Source organism: Dasypus novemcinctus, chromosome 21 (genome assembly GCF_030445035.2).
Source record: "Dasypus novemcinctus isolate mDasNov1 chromosome 21, mDasNov1.1.hap2, whole genome shotgun sequence".
NCBI classification, from domain to species: Eukaryota; Metazoa; Chordata; class Mammalia; order Cingulata; family Dasypodidae; genus Dasypus; species Dasypus novemcinctus.
Window position 1 is genome coordinate 42,154,970 of NC_080693.1, and position 17,903 is coordinate 42,172,872.

A 17,903-nucleotide genomic window follows, 5' to 3' on the forward strand; every position below is an offset into this window, starting at 1 on the left:
GATAGACTGACTCTCTTGTTAGGGGCTAATACAGCTGGTTACTTTAAATTGAAGCCAATTCTCATCAACCATTCTGAAAATCCTAGGGCTCTTTAAGAATTATGCTAAATCTACTCTGCCTGTGCTCTGTACATGGAACATCAAAGCCTGGATGACAGCACATTTGTTTATAACATGGTTTACTGAATATTTGAAGGTCACCGTTGAGACTGACTGCTCAGGAAAAAAAAAAGATTACTTTCAAAATAGTACTGCCCATTGATAATGCACCTCATCACCCAAGAGCTCTGATAGAGATGTACGATGAGATTAATGTCATTTTCATGCCTGCTTACAACATCTATTCTGCAGCCTATGGGTCAAGGAGTCATTTCAACTTTCAAGTCTTATTATTTAAGAAATATATTTCATAAGGCTATTGCTGCCATAGATAGTGATTCCTCTGATGGAGCTGGGCAAAGTAAATTGAAGACCTTCTGGGATTCACCATTCTAGAACGCCATTAAAAACATCTGTGGGGGGAAACGGACTTTGGCCCAGTGGTTAGGGCGTCCGTCTACCACATGGGAGGTCTGTGGTTCAAGCCCCGGGCCTCCTTGACCCGTGTGGAGCTGGCCCATGCGCAGTGCTGATGCGCACAAGGAGTGCCGTGCTACACAGGGCTGTCCCCCGCGTAGGGGAGCCCCACGCGCAAGGAGTGCACCCATAAGGAGAGCCGCCCAGCGCGAAGGAGGGAGCAGCCTGCCGAGGAATGGCGCCGCCCACACTTCCTGTGCCGCTGACGACAACAGAAGCGGACAAAGAAACAAGACGCAGCAAAAAGACACAGAAAACAGACAACCGGGGGAGGGGAGGGGAATTAAATAAAATAAAAATAAATCTTTAAAAAAAAAAACAAAAAAAAAACATCTGTGGGGAAGGAGATGTGGCTCAAATGATTGAGCTCCTGCCTACCATGTGGAAGGTCCCATGTTCAGTTCCTGGTACCTCCTGAAGAAAACAAGCAAGACAGCGAGCTACCATGATGGACTGATGCAACAAAATGATGCAATAAGGAGACACAAAGAGGAAAGACAATGGGAGACACAACAAAGCAGGGAGCAGAGGTGGCTCAAGTGACTGAGCACCTCTTTTCCACATGGGAGGTCCTGGGTTCAGTTTCTGGTGTCTCCTAAAGAGAAGATGAGCAGACACAGCAAACAGTGAATGGAACACACTGAGCACAAACAACATTGGGGGGAGGGAATAAATAAATCTTTTTTTTTTTAAATCTGTGTTTCATGGGAGATGAAAATATCAACATTAACAGGAGCTTGGAAGAAGTTGATTTCAACCTTTATGGATTCAAAACTTCTGTGGAGAAAGTCACTGGAGAGGTGGAAATAGCAAGAGAACTAGAATTAGAAGTAGGAACCTGAAAATGTCACTGAATTGCTGAAATATCATGATAAAATTATAACAGATAAGCAAAGAAAGTCGTTTCTTGAGATAGAATCTACTCCTGGTGAAGATGCTGTGAATATTGTTGAAGTGACAACAAAGGATTTAGAATATTATATAAACTTAGTTGATAAGCAGTTGGAGGGTTTGAGAGGATTTACTCCAATTTTGAAAGGACTGGGTAAAATGCTATCAAACAGCATGCTACAGAGAAATCTTTTGTGAAAGGAAGAGTCAATCAATGTAGCAAACTTCATCATTGTCTTATTTTAAGAAATTGCCAGAGCCATCCCAACCTTCAGCAACCACCACCTTGATCAGTCAGCAGTCATCAACATTGAGGCAAGCACGGTCCTCCACCTGCAAAAAGATTACGATTTATCAAAGGCTCAGATTATGGTTAGCAATTTTTTAAGCAATGAAGTATTTTTAAATTAAGGTATATACATTGTTTTTTGTTTGTTTGTTTGTTTAGCCGTAATGCTATTGCACACTTAATAGACTACAGTATAGTAAAACATAACTTTTATGTGCTCTGGAAAGCAAAAAAATCATGTGGCTTACTTTATTCACTTTATTGCTGTGGTCTGGAACCTAACCCACAAAATCTCCGAGGTATGCCTGTAGTTATCTGCAGAGGAGAGCAGGACTTTCTTTGCTCCAAAATTCCAAGGATCTGTACTGTGATTCACTTGTAAGGACCTGGCAAAGACTCCAAACAGCATATCTCTCTGCCACTGCCACTTCAAGCACCATTGGATCTGCTAGATCATATGACCCAAGTGGCAGAACAGCTTGAATGGCAGCCTGTGCTTTCTGCGGAGCCTTTTTTTTGTCCTGGGCCCCACTCAAAACTAGCAACTTTTTGTGTCACTCAATAAAATGGGCTGGAAAGAAAGAAGAAAGCTAATCTAATGTGGCTGAAGCTACAGTAAAGGAGTGAGTAGTTGGAGTAAGGGGAGAGAGATGAGATTGGAGAGGGAGGCAGGGTCCATGGTCTTGTGAAGGTTTTTGAACACTGTACTGATAGCAGTGGGAAATCTCTGAATGGATTTTAGCAGAGAAGAATAGCAAGACCATATTTGCATTTTGAAAAGCTCCCTCTGGCTGCATTGTGGAGAACTGTGAGCAAATAAATTGTTGGAAGGACGTTAGAAGGTAAAAGGTGATACTACTGCAGGGAAAAGAGGAAGCCAGAGACCAAAGACAGACTTCCTTAACTCTCCCCTGTTACTTTGGTATGCTATCTCTTTTGCCAAAGTTGCTCTTCACTATACTTAGACAAATAGAAATGTTGGCAAGGGCTTACCCTGGAGAGCTTAGTGCTTATTAGTGGGATAGGCCCAGGAGTTTCGATATTGCTTGATATTGCCTTTCTTTTCAACACTATTGAGTCCCCCAAAAAAGTATCTGAATAAATCATTCTGAAATTAACCCTGTGCATTAACTGAGCTGATTTAATTTCAAACTAACCCTGTTGGAGAGCCATATGTATTCTAGTCAAGTTGAAAATGTATGTATCCTAGGACCCATGAATTCTATTCCTTGGCCTATGGCCTAAACAGAAACATGTTCAAGAATACTTATTGTTGAAAAAATTAAGCTGTCTGATATTATCATATGTATAGTTTATGTCTGTATTTTCAGTGTCTCTTCTTTTGAATATTTGATTCTTCTAGAGGGCATTGAAGACTTTCCACCATAGCCTGCACTGTTTGTTCTTCTTTTCCCGACTAGGGAACAGCAGTGACTCAAATGAATCCTTGTCAAATCTTCTGTGCATCATCTTATTTGGTAGAGACCATGACCCCATACCTCTAAATATATTCTTTTTTTTTTAAAGACTTGTTTTTATTTATTTATTCCCCCCACCCCTTGTCACTTGTGCTCACTGTCTGCTCTCTCTATCCATTCGCTGAGTGCTCTTCTGCGTCTGCTTGTCTTCTCATCTTCTCTTTAGGAGGCACTGGGAACCAATTCTGGGACCTTCTGACATGGGAGAGAGGCACTTGATAGCTTGAGCTACCTCAGCTCCCTGGTTTGTTGTGCCTCTCATTGTCTCTCCTCTGTGTCTCTTTTTTGTTACGTCATCTTGTTGCTCCAGCTCTCTGCGCAGGCCAGCTCTCTGTGCAGGCCAGCTTGCCTTCACCAGGAGGCCTCAGGAATCAAACCTTGGACCACCAATATGGTAGATGGGAGCCCAATTGCATGAGGAACATCCGCTTCCCTAAATACATTCTTTTCCATCCTATTTTAAAGTTTTAGAAAATAGGACTTTAAAATAGGGCATAGTTTGGCTATTATTAATGTGTTTTTTACTTTGGGGTATAATACAGGCTCCACATATGCTATGGTTTATTTGTCTATTTTGCATGTATTTATTTAGGCCCATTGCTTTTTTCAGAGAATAAAGCTAGCAACCTCGGCTATTGGGTGGCACAAATTCAGAAGAGTCCAGTGAAAATTCCTAAATTATAGCCTATGTACATTTTTTAATATTGGATGATTGGCAAGCTCGAGTCTTTGAATATGGGAGAGAAAAAGAAGGAAAGGAAAAAGGAAATCATTGGAATAAGGAAGAGGCAGATAAAGACGAAGAGATAAAAAAATTTGAATGGAAGGAATATAAGTTTAAAGAGATGAATTCAAGGGTTATCAGCTATTTTCTAGGATGGCCCCTCATTGGGTTGTGTCCTCTTGGTAACCATATCAGCTTTCAAGTAAAAAATAAAAGAAAGTCTTCAGGGAAGTGAGATATGCTATCCATTTGGAGGTGTGACATTACAACAGATTTTTTTTTTAGGTACCAGGGCCAGCGATCGAACCTGGGACCTTGTATGTGGGACACTGGTGCTCAACCACTAAGCCACATCTACTCCTCTGAGTTGTTTTTTCCGTTTGTTTGTTTGTTGTTTGTTTTTATGTTTTTAAGAGGCACTAGGAACCTAACCCAGTACCTCCCATATGGAAAGCAGACATTCAACGGCTTGAGCCACATCCACTACAGTAGATTTTTTTGAGTGTCTGCTATGAACATGATGCTTTGTTGGATATAGAGGAACACAGAGATATATAAACTCATACACTGCAAACTTCAAACAGCAAAACCAGGAAGTGTACATAAAAAGATAACAACTCAAGGGAACATTAGAAATTGTGTGAATTCAGGAAATGGAATTCTTTCTAAGAGTGGGAGAGGGAAGGAAGCATGAAGGTTTTGGCCATTAACTGGTGATTTAGGTGTGGAAGCAAGAATAGATGATCAGGGAGTAAAGGGAAGAGGGCCTCACAGGACAGTCAAACTGTCTCCAGGGAGGGGCAGAGAAAGGGTAGAAGAGTGTTTCTGGTCCTTAGTCATAAGTGGATAATAGGAACTTTTCCTTAGAAAATGGCCAATTCTGGACATAAACAAGAAAAATGCTCTAGGTCAGAATCTGCTAAGCAATGCTACAAAGAAGGGGCATGGGATGGGGAAAGAGAGTTTAGGACTAGAACCATACTTAAATCTGCCTCTGATAATTAACCTTCTGCATTACCCTGGGGGTACAGATAAGGAGGAATGCTAATAACTGGCTCCTTTTCAGAGGTCTAGAGAGTCCTGGGAAACTTTCATTTTTGAGATCATTAGTATATCTAAGAAAATAAAACTTTAAAATAAGTATAAAATTATTGTGTATTTTAAGTGTTTATATTTAACAAAATAATGTGTCTAATACATACACAACAAAGATTATTCAGTTTCATTCAGCAAGAACTTCAAAAGTTTAAGTTGGAGGTTTTGTGAAAGTACCTTCTCTGCCCTAAGCAACAACTTACCTTAATCATCTTTGGGCCTATAAAAGGCATTGGGGGGAACAGATGTGGTTCAAGCAGTTCAGCACCTGCTTCCCACATGGGAGGTCCCGGATTCAGTTCCAGCGCCTCCTAGAACAACAACAACAAGAAGCAAAAAACAATTTAAAAGAAGCAAAAAACCAACTGAGGGGAGATGATGTGGCTCAGTGGTTGAGCACCAGGGTCCCACATAAGAGGTCCCAGGTTCAGTTCCCAGCCCCAGTACCTCAAAAATAAACAAACAAAACAAAAGTTGGAATAACTTCCAGTCCCTGATACTCCCAGTCTTGAAAACAAACACAACTTAATAATTGTGCCAACTGGAAATATGGCCATAATATATTCACACAAATGGGGAGATAGGTTTAAAATGTTAAAGCGTATGATGTTACTTGGGTTACTGTATATGCATATATATATATATATATTTTTTTTTTAAGATTTGTTTTTTATTTCTTTCCCCTTCTTCGCCTCCCACTCCCCTCAGTTGTCTGCTCTCTGCGTACATTTGCTGTGTGTTCTTTTGTGTGCGCCTGTATTTTTGTCAGTGGCACCCAGAATCCGGGTCTCATTTTGTTGTGTCATCTTGCTGCCTCAGCTCTCCGTGCGTGCGGTGCCATTCCTGGGAAGGCTGCCCTTTTTTCGCACTGGGTGGCTCTCTTTACAGGGCGCACACCTTGTGTGTGGAGCTCCCCTATGAGGGGGACACCCCTGCATGACACAGCACTTCTTGTGCGCATCAGCACTGTGCGTGGGCCAGTTCATCACACGGGTCAGGAGGCCCTGGGTTGTGGTTTTTTTTTTGAAAGATTTATTTTATTTATTTATTTCCCTTTCCCTGCCCCCACCCCCCAGTTTTCTCCTGTGTCCATTTGCTGTGTGTTCTTCTGTATCCGCTTGTGTCAGCAGCACCTGGAATCTGTGTTATGTTTTGTTGCGTCATCTTGCTGCGTCAGCTCTCTGTGTGTGCGGCACCATTCCTTGGTAGGCTGCACTTTTTTCGCACTGGGTAGCTCTCCTTACAGAGCACACTCCTTGTGCTTGGGGCTCCCCGACGTGGGGGACACCCCTGCGTGGCATGGCACTCCTTGAGTGCATCACCACTGCACATGGGCTAGCTCATCACATGGGTCAGGAGGTCCTGGGTTTGAACCTTGGACCTCCCATGTGGTAGGTGGACACCCTATCCATTGGGCCAAATCCGCTTCCCTCTCTCATCTCTTAATTTTCAAAGATCTCCACTGGTAAGGGAATACGGAATTCAAAATTGTTAACTGATTAGGGAGGGAGAAAATCCTCAGAAGGACCTTGCTTTATCAGGGGAAACGAATTGTCCCCAAAGCAATATAAACAATTTTCATTCCATCAGTGACTTTCTATAAAGAAAGTCAGTATAAATCTGTAGCAGTTTGATATGGTTATAAATTCCAAAAATAGATATTGGATTATGTTTGTAATCTGATATGTACCTGGGCGTGATTTTTTTTAATAGCTCTTTTTTTTTTAAAGATTTATTTATTTATTTATTTCTCTCCCCTTCTCCCCCCCACCCCGGTTGTCTGTTCTCTGTGTCCATTTGCTGCGTCTTCTTTGTCCGCTTCTGTTGTTGTCAGTGGATGGGAATCTGTGTTTCTTTTTGTTGCATCATCTTGTTGTGTCAGCTCTCTGTGCGTGTGGCACCGCTGGGCGGCTCTCCTTAAGGGGTGCACTCCTTGCGCGTGGGGCTCTCCTACGCGGGGACACCCCTGCATGGCAGGGCACTCCTTGCGCACATCAGCACTGCGCATGGGCCAGCTCCACACGGGTCAGGGAGGCCCCGGGTTTGAACCGCGGACCTTCCATGTGGCAGACAGACGCCCTAACCACTGGACCAAGTCTGCCGCCCTGGGTGTGATTAAGTTATGATTAGGGCTTTGATTGGTCCATGTCATTAGGGCATTGGGGTGGGGACTAACAGATAAAAGGCATGGCAGAGGTCAGGGTTGGGGGTTTTGATGTTGCAGTTGTGATGTTGGAGTTTGATGCTGACGCCTTAAGCTGGAGCCTCGGAAAGAGAGGAACCCTAAGCCTGGAAAGAGAAGCCAGCCCCAGGAAGAGAGGACCTGAGCCAGGAGAAGAACACAGATGAATAGAAACGGCTCCTTAGACACGGAAGAAACCCCAGGGAGAGAGAAAGAGCCGTTCACCTGATAGTCTACAGTTGACCTTGTGGAGAAAACAGAGGAGCTAAACCCAGAGGAATGCAGGAAGCCTGAACCCTTGCAACCGTTGGCAGCCATCTTGCTCCAACACGTGGAAATAGACTTTAGTGAGGAAAGTAACTTATGCTTATGGCTTGGTATCTGTAAGCTCCTACCCCAAATAAATACCCTTTATAAAAACCAACCAGTTTCTGGTATTTTGCATCAGCACCCCCTTTGCTGACTAATACAAAATCTTACGCAAATTATACTCTTGCAGAAGAATTAAAGAGTTTAGGCTTTGCTACAGGTTTCTCCTTTGAAACTTCATGTGTTGGATTAAGGGACATTCTTAATTTGGATGAGGCTGGGAGGGATAGGGATGAGTGTAGGCACTAGTCCTGTTTGGATCAAGAGCTTCTAAGCATATAATTCTTTTGATTATCTCTTTAGTGATCCTGAAAAGGGACCCCCCCCCCCCCGATCCCCCCCTCCCCAAACCATTTCATGGCTTGTCAAACTGAGCCACAAATGGCAGAGTAAACTTGAGGTGATGTTGCAGGTTGCAAACAATATACTCATTTACTCAAATGCTAGCCTCAGTGTTCTGTCCTCTCAATATAATGTATTTTCAAAGTATGCTCTGTGGAACTTTAGATCCATAGAAAACTTTAGGATTTAGATATCTAAAACTTCCTTGAAAATCATTATCATCTGTGCTATGTGTCTGTTCTACCTCTTGGGGACTTATCCTGAATATTAAATCAGGTTTAGGACATGATACTTTCCCCTGTTGATACACTTTTGGGAATCACTTTTCTTAGACATTACTTAAAGTGAAAGAAAGAAGAATAAGATTTGTGTATGATTTTCATTAGAGAACTAAGAAAATAGAATTATTTAGAAACAGTGCCATTTCACCAAAAAGAAATGGAATGGTTTCAAACTTACGAAAAGAAGTAGGATAACACTCTATCTTATCCCTCCTACAATTCCATTTGTCACGTGGATTTAAACACTGCTTCAAGATCAGCTGTATATTAGTCAGCCAAAGGGGTGCTGATACAAAATACCAGAAATTGGTTGGTTTTTATAAGGGGTATATATTTGGGGTAGGAGCTTACAGATACCAGGCCAATAAAGCATAAGTTACTTCCCTCACCAAAGTCTATTTTCACATGTTGGAGCAAGATGACTGCCAATGGTTGCGAGGGTTCAGGCTTCCTGGGTTCCTCCCTCCAGGGTCTTGCTTCTCTTTCCTCTGTGTGCTTACTTCCCAGTGCTCCAGGTTAAGGCTTCAGCATGAAATACAACATCAAAACTCCAAGATCAGAATCCCTCAACTCTGTCCTTTGCCATGCCTTTTATCTGTGAGTCCCCATCCACCAAGGGGTGGAGACTCAACACTACTGATGTGGTCCAATCAAAGCCCTAATCATAATTTAATCATGACCAGGTACAGACCAGTTTATAAACATAATCCATTATCTATTTTTGGAATTCATAACTATATCGAACTGCTACAAGCTGTTTCCACTTTCTCATCAAATTCTTATTTAAACAGATCAGGCAACTCATTGCTATGCCATTGTGAGGAAGATTATCATCATAATCATTTTGTTCAGAACCCTTGCTCAAATGTTTGTAGCTCACTGTTATTATAGGGCATGACCTGAAGTAGACTTCACCTGGGTCTCCTTTGTATGCAGTTCCTAAACCTCCTGGGAATGACTTATGGGGATGACTTTTGAAATACTTAGGGTCACGTGCCCTTCACTAATGCGTGCTTTCACAAATGTGTAATGCAGCAAAGACGGTGCTGAGAGGGAAATTTAAATATTTACATTAAAAAAGAAGAAAGACTTCAAATCCTAACCTCAAGTCCTAACCTCAAAACCGGAAAAACTAGGAAAAGAAGAGCAAACAAAACCCAAGTGAGTAGAAGGAAGGATAACAAAGTTTAGAGTGGAGATAAACAAACAAACAAGCAAAAAAACCAATAGAATTAAAAAACCAAGTTTCTGGATTAGAGTGGATTTACTGATATTCTACCATAAAACTTTTGTGACTACTAGTAGAAGAAATTGTATCATTGATGGGGAGAAAGTGACCACAATAGTTGCTGAAGGCAGGGAGTGGGAAGAAGAGATGTGATGAGGGGGCATTTTTGGGACTTTGGAGTTATCCCAAATGATATTGCAAGGTCAGATGCTGGACATTATATATCCTGCCGTAACCCACTGAATGTACTGGGGGAGTGTGAACTACAGAGTAAACTATTATCCACGTGGTGCAGCAGTGCTCCAAAATGTGTTCGCCGAGTGCGTTTAAGTGTGCCACAATGATGAGGGAGGTTGTTGGTGTGGGAGGAGTGAGGTGGGGGGACAGAGGATATGCGGGAAACATATGTCTTTTATAATGTAACCTTTTTTGTGATGTATGTATCTTCAAAAAAATACAATTTACAAAAATTGGGGTGTGGGAGTGGGGTGTGGGCTATATGGGTACCTCTTATGTTTTTTTAATGTAATGTTCTAATTAAAAAAAGAAAAGAAAAAAATAGATCAAAACTAAAAAAAAAAACCAAGTTTCTTCTTTGAAAATATCAATAAAACGGACAACCCTTTAGCTAGACTGACAAAAATAGAGGATACAAATAATGAAAATCAAAAATGAATAGGGGGGCTACTGATCCTACTGAAATAAAAAGGACTATAAAAGGATACCAGGAGAAAAGACAAATTATAAATGAGAAAAGTTAAAAAAAAGAAAAAGTAAAAGGCTACCAGGAACAGCTGAATGCCAACCAAATTAGATAACCTACATGAAATGGACAAATTCTTAGAAACACACAAACTAACTACATGTACTCAAGAAGAAATAGAAGATCACAACAAACCAACTACTAGTAAAGAGATTGAATCAGTCATCAGAAACCTCCCAGTAAAGAAAAGCCCAGGAACAGATGGCTTCACAGAAGAATTCTACCAAACATTCCAAGAAGACTTAGCTCCAGTTTTGCTCAAACTCTTCCAAAAATTGAAGAGGAAGTCACACTCCCTAAACTCATTCTATGAGGCCATCATCAGCCTCATAGCAAAGTTGGTTAAAGATACCATAAGAAAAAAAAACTGCAGATCAATATCTTTTAGGAATATAGATGCAAATATCCTCAACAAAATTCTAGCAAACCCAATCCAGCAGCATAATAAAAGAATCACACACCATGATCAAGTGGAATTTATCCCAGATATGCAAGGTTGGTTCATCATAAAATCAATTAATGAAATGCACCACATTAACAGAATGAATGAAAAACAAAATACATGGTCATCTCAATTGATGCAGAAAAAGCATCTGACAAAATACAGCACCCTTTCTTGAATTTAGAATAGTAGGAATAGAAAGAAACTTCCTTAACATGATAAAAAGCATATATGAAAAGCCCACAGCTACCATCCTATTTGATGGTGAAAGACTGAAAGCTTTCTCTCTAAGATCAGGGACAAGACAAGGATGCTAACTGTCATCACTGTTATTCAACATTGTACTGGAAGTTCTTGCCAGAGCAATTAGGCAATCAAAAGAAATAAAAGTTAAAAAATAAATAAAAGTTATCCAAACTGGGAAGGAAGAAGTAAAACTTTCACTGTTTGCAGATATGATTCTGTATACAGAAAATCCTGAAAAATCACAAGCCTCCTAAAGCTAATAAATGAATTCAGCAAAATGGCAGTGTACAAGATCAACACCCAAAAATCAGTAGTTTCTATACACAAGTAATGAACAATCAGAATATGAAATCAAGAAAAAAAATCCATTCACTAAACTAAAAGAATCAAACATCTAAGAATAAATCTAATCAAGGACATAAAGGACTTGTAAACAGAAAACTACAAAACATTGTAAAACAAATTAAAGAAGACCTAAATAAATGAAGGACATTCATGTTCATGGATTGGAAGACTAAATATCATTAAGAAGTCAATTCTACCCAAAGCAATTTATAGATTCAAAGCAATCCCAATCATAATTCCAACAGCCTTTTTTGCAGAAATGGAAAAACCAATCATCAAATGTATGTGGAGGGTTAGGGACCCCAAACAGCCAAAGCCATCTTGAAAAAGAAGACTCAGAATCAGTTGGAGGACTCACATTTCTTAATCTTAAAACTTAATACAACCAAATCCAATAGATGTGTCATGATGATGGGAACGAGTGTTGTTGGGGGGGGGGGGTTGAATGGGACCTCACATATATATTTTTAATGTAATATTATTACAAAGTCAATAAAAAAAATTAAAAAAAAGTAATCAGAAAAAAAAAACATTTAAAAGATCAAAAAAAAAAAAAAAAACTTAATACAGGGAAGTGGATTTGGCTCAATGGATAGAGCATCCGCCTACCACAAGGGAGGTCCAAGGTTCAAACCCAGGACCTCCTGACCCATGAAGTGAAGCTGGCCCACGTGCTGTGCTGATACATGCAAGGAGTGCTGTGCCATACAGGGGTGTTCCCTGCTCAGGGTAACCCTACACTCAAGGAGTGCACCCAGTAAGGAGAGCCACCCTGCATGAAAAAAGCATAGCCTGCCCAGGAATGGGGCCGCACATACAGAGAGCTGGCGCAGCATGATGATGCAACAAAAAGAGACACAGATTCCAGGTGCCACTGACAAGAATCCAAGCGGACACAGAAGAACACACAGTGAATGGACACAGAGAGCAAACAGCTGGGGGTGGGGTGGGGGGGAAACGGGAAAGGAATAAATAAATAAATCTTAAAAAAAAAAAAAAACTTAATACAAAGCCACAATAATCAAAACAGTATAGTAATGGCACAAAGATAGAGATATAGCCCAAAGGGGAAGAATTGATAACTCAGAAATCAACCCTCACAATTATGGACAACTGATTTTTTTTTTAAGATTTATTTTATCTATTTATCCCTCCCCCCGCCTTAGTTGTTTGTACTCGCTGTCTGCTTTCTGTGTCCATTTGCCATTCACTGTGTACTCTCTGTGTCTGCTCATCTTCTCTTTAGAAGGTACCAGGAACTGACCCTGGGACCTCCCATGTGGGAGAGAGGCACACAGTCACTTGAGCCACATCCACTCCCTGCATTGTTATCTCTCTCATTGTGTTTCCTTCTTGTGTCTCCTTGTTGCATCATCTTGTTGTGTTAGCTCACCGAGCCAGTCCATCTTGCCAGCTTGCTATCTTGCTCATCTTCTCCAGGCGCACCAGGAACTGAACCCAGGACCTCCCATGTGGTAGGTGGGAGCTCAATCACTTGAGCCACATCCCTTTCCCTGCCACCTGATTTTGGACAAGGGGCAAAGGCCACTCAATTGGGAAAGGATAGTCTCTTCAACAAATTGTCCTTGGAAAATTGGATCTCCATTTCTGGGAAAAAAAGCAGGAGGACCCCTACATCACACTATATACAAAAACCCAAAATGGATCAAAGACCTTAATATAAGAGCTAGAACTGTCAACCTTCCAGAAAAAAAACATAGGGAGGTATCTTTAGAACCTTGTATTAGGCAATGATTTCTTAGACTTTATACCTAAAACACAAGCAGCAGAAGACAAAATGGAAAATGGAATCCAAACAAAATTTAAAGTTTTGTGCATCAAAGGACTTAGTCATGAAAGTAAAATGACACCCTCCATGATAGGAGAAAATATTTGGAAACCACATATCCGATCAGGTTTTGAGATCCAAAATATATATAGAAAGTCTTCAACTTATCAACAAAAAGGCAACCCAATTGAAAAATTGGCAAAAGACTTGAACAGACATCTCTCCAAGGAAGATATACGGGTGGCCAGAAAGCACATGCAAAGATGCTCAACATCATTAGCCATCAGAGAAATGGAAATAAAAACTATGAGATACCATTTCACACCCAATAGAATGACTGCCATTAAAAACAAAACAAAACAAAATGGAAAATAACAAGTGTGGGGAGGATGTGGATGAATAGGAACTCTCAATTCATTGCTGGTGGCAATTTAAAATGGTGCAGCCTCTATGAAAGACCGTTCCTTAGAAAGGTGAAGTATAGAATTACCATATGACCTGGCAATCCTTTTACTAGATATCTACCCAAAAGAATTGAAAGCAGGAACTCAAACAGATGTTTATATGCACTGATGTTCCCAGCAGTATTATTCACAATTGCCAAAAGATGGAAGCAACCCAAGTGTCCACCAACTGATGAATAGATAAATAAAATTTGAACAAGTTCTCAGGGAACTAAATGACAGCAAGAGACATGCAAACTACATGTCGTGGGTGTCCCAGAAGGAGGGGAAGAGGGAAAAGGGGCAGAAAGAATATTTGAAGAAATAATGGTAGAAAATTTCCCAACCCTATTGAAGGACTTAGATATCCATGTCCAAGAAGCACTATGTACTCCCATAAAAATAGACCCAAATAGACCAACTCCAAGGCACATATTAATCAGAATGTCAAATGCCAAAGACATTTGACTAGAATTCTGAGGGCAGCACGAGGAAAACAATGCTTAACATATAAGGGAAGGAAGTGGATGTGGCTTAAGCGATTGGGCTCCCATCTACCATATGGGAGGCCCTGGGTTTGATTCCCAGAGCCTCCTGGTGAAGGCAAGCTGGCCCACACCTGTGGAGAGCTGACGGCCCACAACTGTGGAGAGCTGGTGCAGCAAAATGACACAACAAAGAGAGACAAGCAGACAGAGAAGAACACACAGTGAATGGACACAAAGAGCAGATGGCAAGTGCAAGCTGCAAGGGGGTGTGTGTTAATAGATAAATAATAAATAAAATCTAAAAAAAAAAAGGATACCCAGTAAGATTAAGTGCCCAATTTCTCATCAGAAACCATGGAGGCAAGAAAACAGTGGTAGGATATATTTAAGATACTGCGAGAGAAAAACTTCCAGCCAAGAATCTTGTATCTGGCAAGATTGTCTTTCAAAAATGAGGGTGAGTTTAGAATATTCACAGATGAACAGAAACAGAGTTTGTAACCAAGAGACCAGCTTTACAGGAAATACTAATGGGTATGCTACGTTTGAAAAGAAAAGGAGAGAGAGAGGCTTGGAAGAGAGTCTAGAAATGAAGATTATATCAGTAAATGTAACTAAAAGTGTCAAAAGAGTGATGAAAATAAAATAGACCGATAAATATTCAGGAATAAACTTAACCACCATAAAGCACTTGTATTCAGAAAACTACAACTCATTGTTAAAAGAAATTTTAAAAGATCTGAATAATTGGAAGAACATTCCATGCTTATGGACTAGAAGACTAAATATCATTAAGATGTCAATTCTACCCAAATTGATACACAGATTCAATGCAATCCCTATAAAAATTCCACCAGCAATAAATAAAAAAAAAAGGAAAACATGATTATCAAATTTATTTGGAAGGATAAGGACTCCTGAATAGCCAGAAACATCTTAAAAAGGAAAAGTGAAGATGGAGGACTCTCATTTCCAGACATTAAGTCATATTACCTAGGTATAGTGGTAAAAACAGCATGGTACTGGCATAAAGACACATAGACCAGTGGAACCAAATTGATGATTCAGAAACAGACCCTCACATGTATGGTCAAGTGATTTTTGACTAGCCTGTCAAACCCATCCAGCTCATGCAGAATAGTCCACTCAACAAATGGTGCTGAGAGAACTGGATACACATAACCAAAAGAAGGAAAGAGGACTCCTATCACACCTTATCTAAAAATTAACTCAAAATGGATCAAAAACCTAAATATAAAACCAAGAACCATAAAGCTTCTAGAAGAAAATGTAGGAAAATATTTTCAAGACCTGGTAGTAGGTGGTAGATTCTTTTTTTTTTTTTTTTTTTTAACATTTATTTCTTTATTTAGTTATTTATTTCCTTTTCCCCTCCCCCTCCATTCTCTGTGTCCATTCACTGTGTGTTCTTTGTCTGCTTGTATTCTCATTAGGCAGCTCCAGGAACCACTCCTGGGACCTTCTGGAGTGGGAAAGAGACAATCATTCTCTTGTGCCACCTCAGCTCCCTTGTCTGCTGCATCTCTTATTATCTCCTCTGTGTCTCTTTTTATTGCATCATCTTGCTGCATCAGCTCTCCACATGGGCCAGCACTGCTGTGCAGAGCAGCACTCCTGCGCGGGACAGTACTCCATGCAGGGCAGCACTCCGTGTGGACCATCACTCCACGTGGGCCAGCACTTTGCTTGGGTCAGCTTCACCTGGTGAAGCTTGCCTTCACCTGGAGGTCCTGGGTGTCAAACCCTGAACCTCCTATATGGTAGATGGGAGCCCAATTGCTTGAGCCAAATCCACTTTCCGGTGGTGAATTCTTAAAGGCAATAAGAGAAGTACTAAGATGGACTACTGATGTTTAATATATGTAGAAGTTTTAATTAACTTCACTGTAAAAGTATGGAAATGTATAGAGTTGTTGGTAACACATTACAGTGATTAACAGCTGGTTTATAAATGAAAATGTGGCTGGAAAGGGTAGCCTAGGGATATAAATGCCAATTGAAAGAAAATTAGAGGATAATTTAGAGACTAACAGTATACTCACGGTGGATGAGAGTTATGGTTGATGGTATAGATGGCAGGGTATCTTTGCGAGCTAGAGCAGAATGTACATCACTATTGCAGGGTGGTGTGAATGTGCAGAAGCATGGGAAAAATACAACTGGAGTGACCTATGGACTGTGGCTAACAGTAATAATGTAATATTCATGCATCTATGCCAAAGATGTACTGCGTCGATCATGGGCAAGTATGAAAAAAGTGTGAAATATATGCTGTGGACCTGATAATAGTCTGATGACATTATTTCATAATCTGTAACAAATGTTCTACCATGGGTGATATGTTGATAAAGGGGTGTTATATGGGAGTTCTGCACATATGCATGATTTGTTTTGTAAGTTTACAACTTCTGTCATAAAAATATATTTTAAAAATAATAATAGGGTGGGTTGGGGGAAAAATACATCAAATGTAAGATAAGGACTATAGTTAGTGGTAAGATTTTGACAATGTTCTTTCATAATTTGTAATAAATGTCTTAGAACAATGCAAGGTGTTGGTGGTGGATTGATGTACGGGGCCCCTGTATGATATGCATGTTTGCTTTTTAAGTTCACAACTTTTAATATACACTTATTATTTATGTGTGTTCGTGTATAATTGATACAATAATAATATTAATAATAATAGGCTGGGTTGGGGAAAAATACACCAAATGTAAGCTATTATGTTTAGTAGTAATATTTTGAGAATGCTCTTTAATCATTAGTTAAAAATGTTTTACGACAATGCAAGGTATAGGTGGTAGGGTGAGGTATGAGAGCCCTGTATGATGTTATGTACTTTTGTTTTGTTAGTTCAAAACTATTACTATATACTTATTGTTTATGTATGTTTATGTATGAATGATACACTTAAATAAATTTTTAAATGGGGGAAAAAGAAATAAATTATGTTTGAAGGGGAAAAATATATATAGGGGATTCCCATATGCCCCACTCTCTACTCCTCCCACACTTTCCCACATTAACAACATCCTTCATTAGTGTGGTACATTTGTTACAATTGATGAATCCATATTGAAGCATTGCCACTAACTGTGGATTATAGTTTACGTTATAGTTTATACTCTGTCCCACACAATTTCATAAATTATGTCAAAATATATAATGGCCTGTATCTGTCATTGCAACATCATGCAGGACAATTCCAATGACCTGAAAATGCCCCCATATTACACCAATTTTTCCCTCTCCCTCCCCTGAGAACCTCCGGTGGTCACTGCCTCCACATCAATGACAAAAGTTCTCCCATTGCTAAAATAACAATAAGTCTATAGTGTAATAGAATAACAGTAAGTCTATTTTAGGCCATTGTTCATTCCCCAATCCTGAGGATTTGGGGATGGTGATGCCCACTCTGCCTGTAATTGAGAGGGGGCTTAGATCCCATAGGAGAGATGGATGGAACTCTCTTGCTTGCAGTTGCAGACTCTCTGTTCCTTGGGATGGTCATTGTCCATCATCATCTCCTTGTTGGTTGTCCTGGTGAGTCCAATGAACTGGAGAGTAGGTGTTGTAATTCTGCTGAGATTCAGGGGCAAACTGGCATATGGATGGACCAAAGATTTAAGTCTCTTGAACACACACCTATCAACTCTAGTACTAACTATAGGTTCAAATAGAAGGGGCAGAAGAGCCATGTGTAGGGAAACCACAACTGAGTTCACCTCTGTCATAGTGGGGAGCATAAATTCCAAGGTAAGGCCCACTGGCAGGGTGCCATACTCCTGACTGTCCTGCTTGTAGTGTCTGGATGTCTCTAGAGCCCTCAGGAGCCCTGCTATTTGAGGCAATATTTACTGTGGCAGTCAATGAGATCCTGCTGAGACGTGCATAAGCATAACCTCTGC

The 17,903-nt window shown here is 40.4% G+C and overlaps 2 protein-coding genes across 2 annotated transcripts in view; one reads left to right on the forward strand and one right to left on the reverse strand.

Moving 5' to 3' along the window:
• Positions 1 to 17,903, forward strand: part of ACACA (acetyl-CoA carboxylase alpha) — a 413,948-nt gene that overhangs the window by 14,765 nt on the left and 381,280 nt on the right. The window lies entirely within an intron of this gene.
• Positions 1,762 to 17,903, reverse strand: part of C21H17orf78 (chromosome 21 C17orf78 homolog) — a 51,118-nt gene continuing 34,976 nt past the window's right edge. The window contains 1 exon segment of the mRNA XM_071210872.1: positions 1,762 to 1,800. Within this exon segment, the coding sequence (XP_071066973.1) occupies positions 1,762 to 1,800 (39 nt within the window).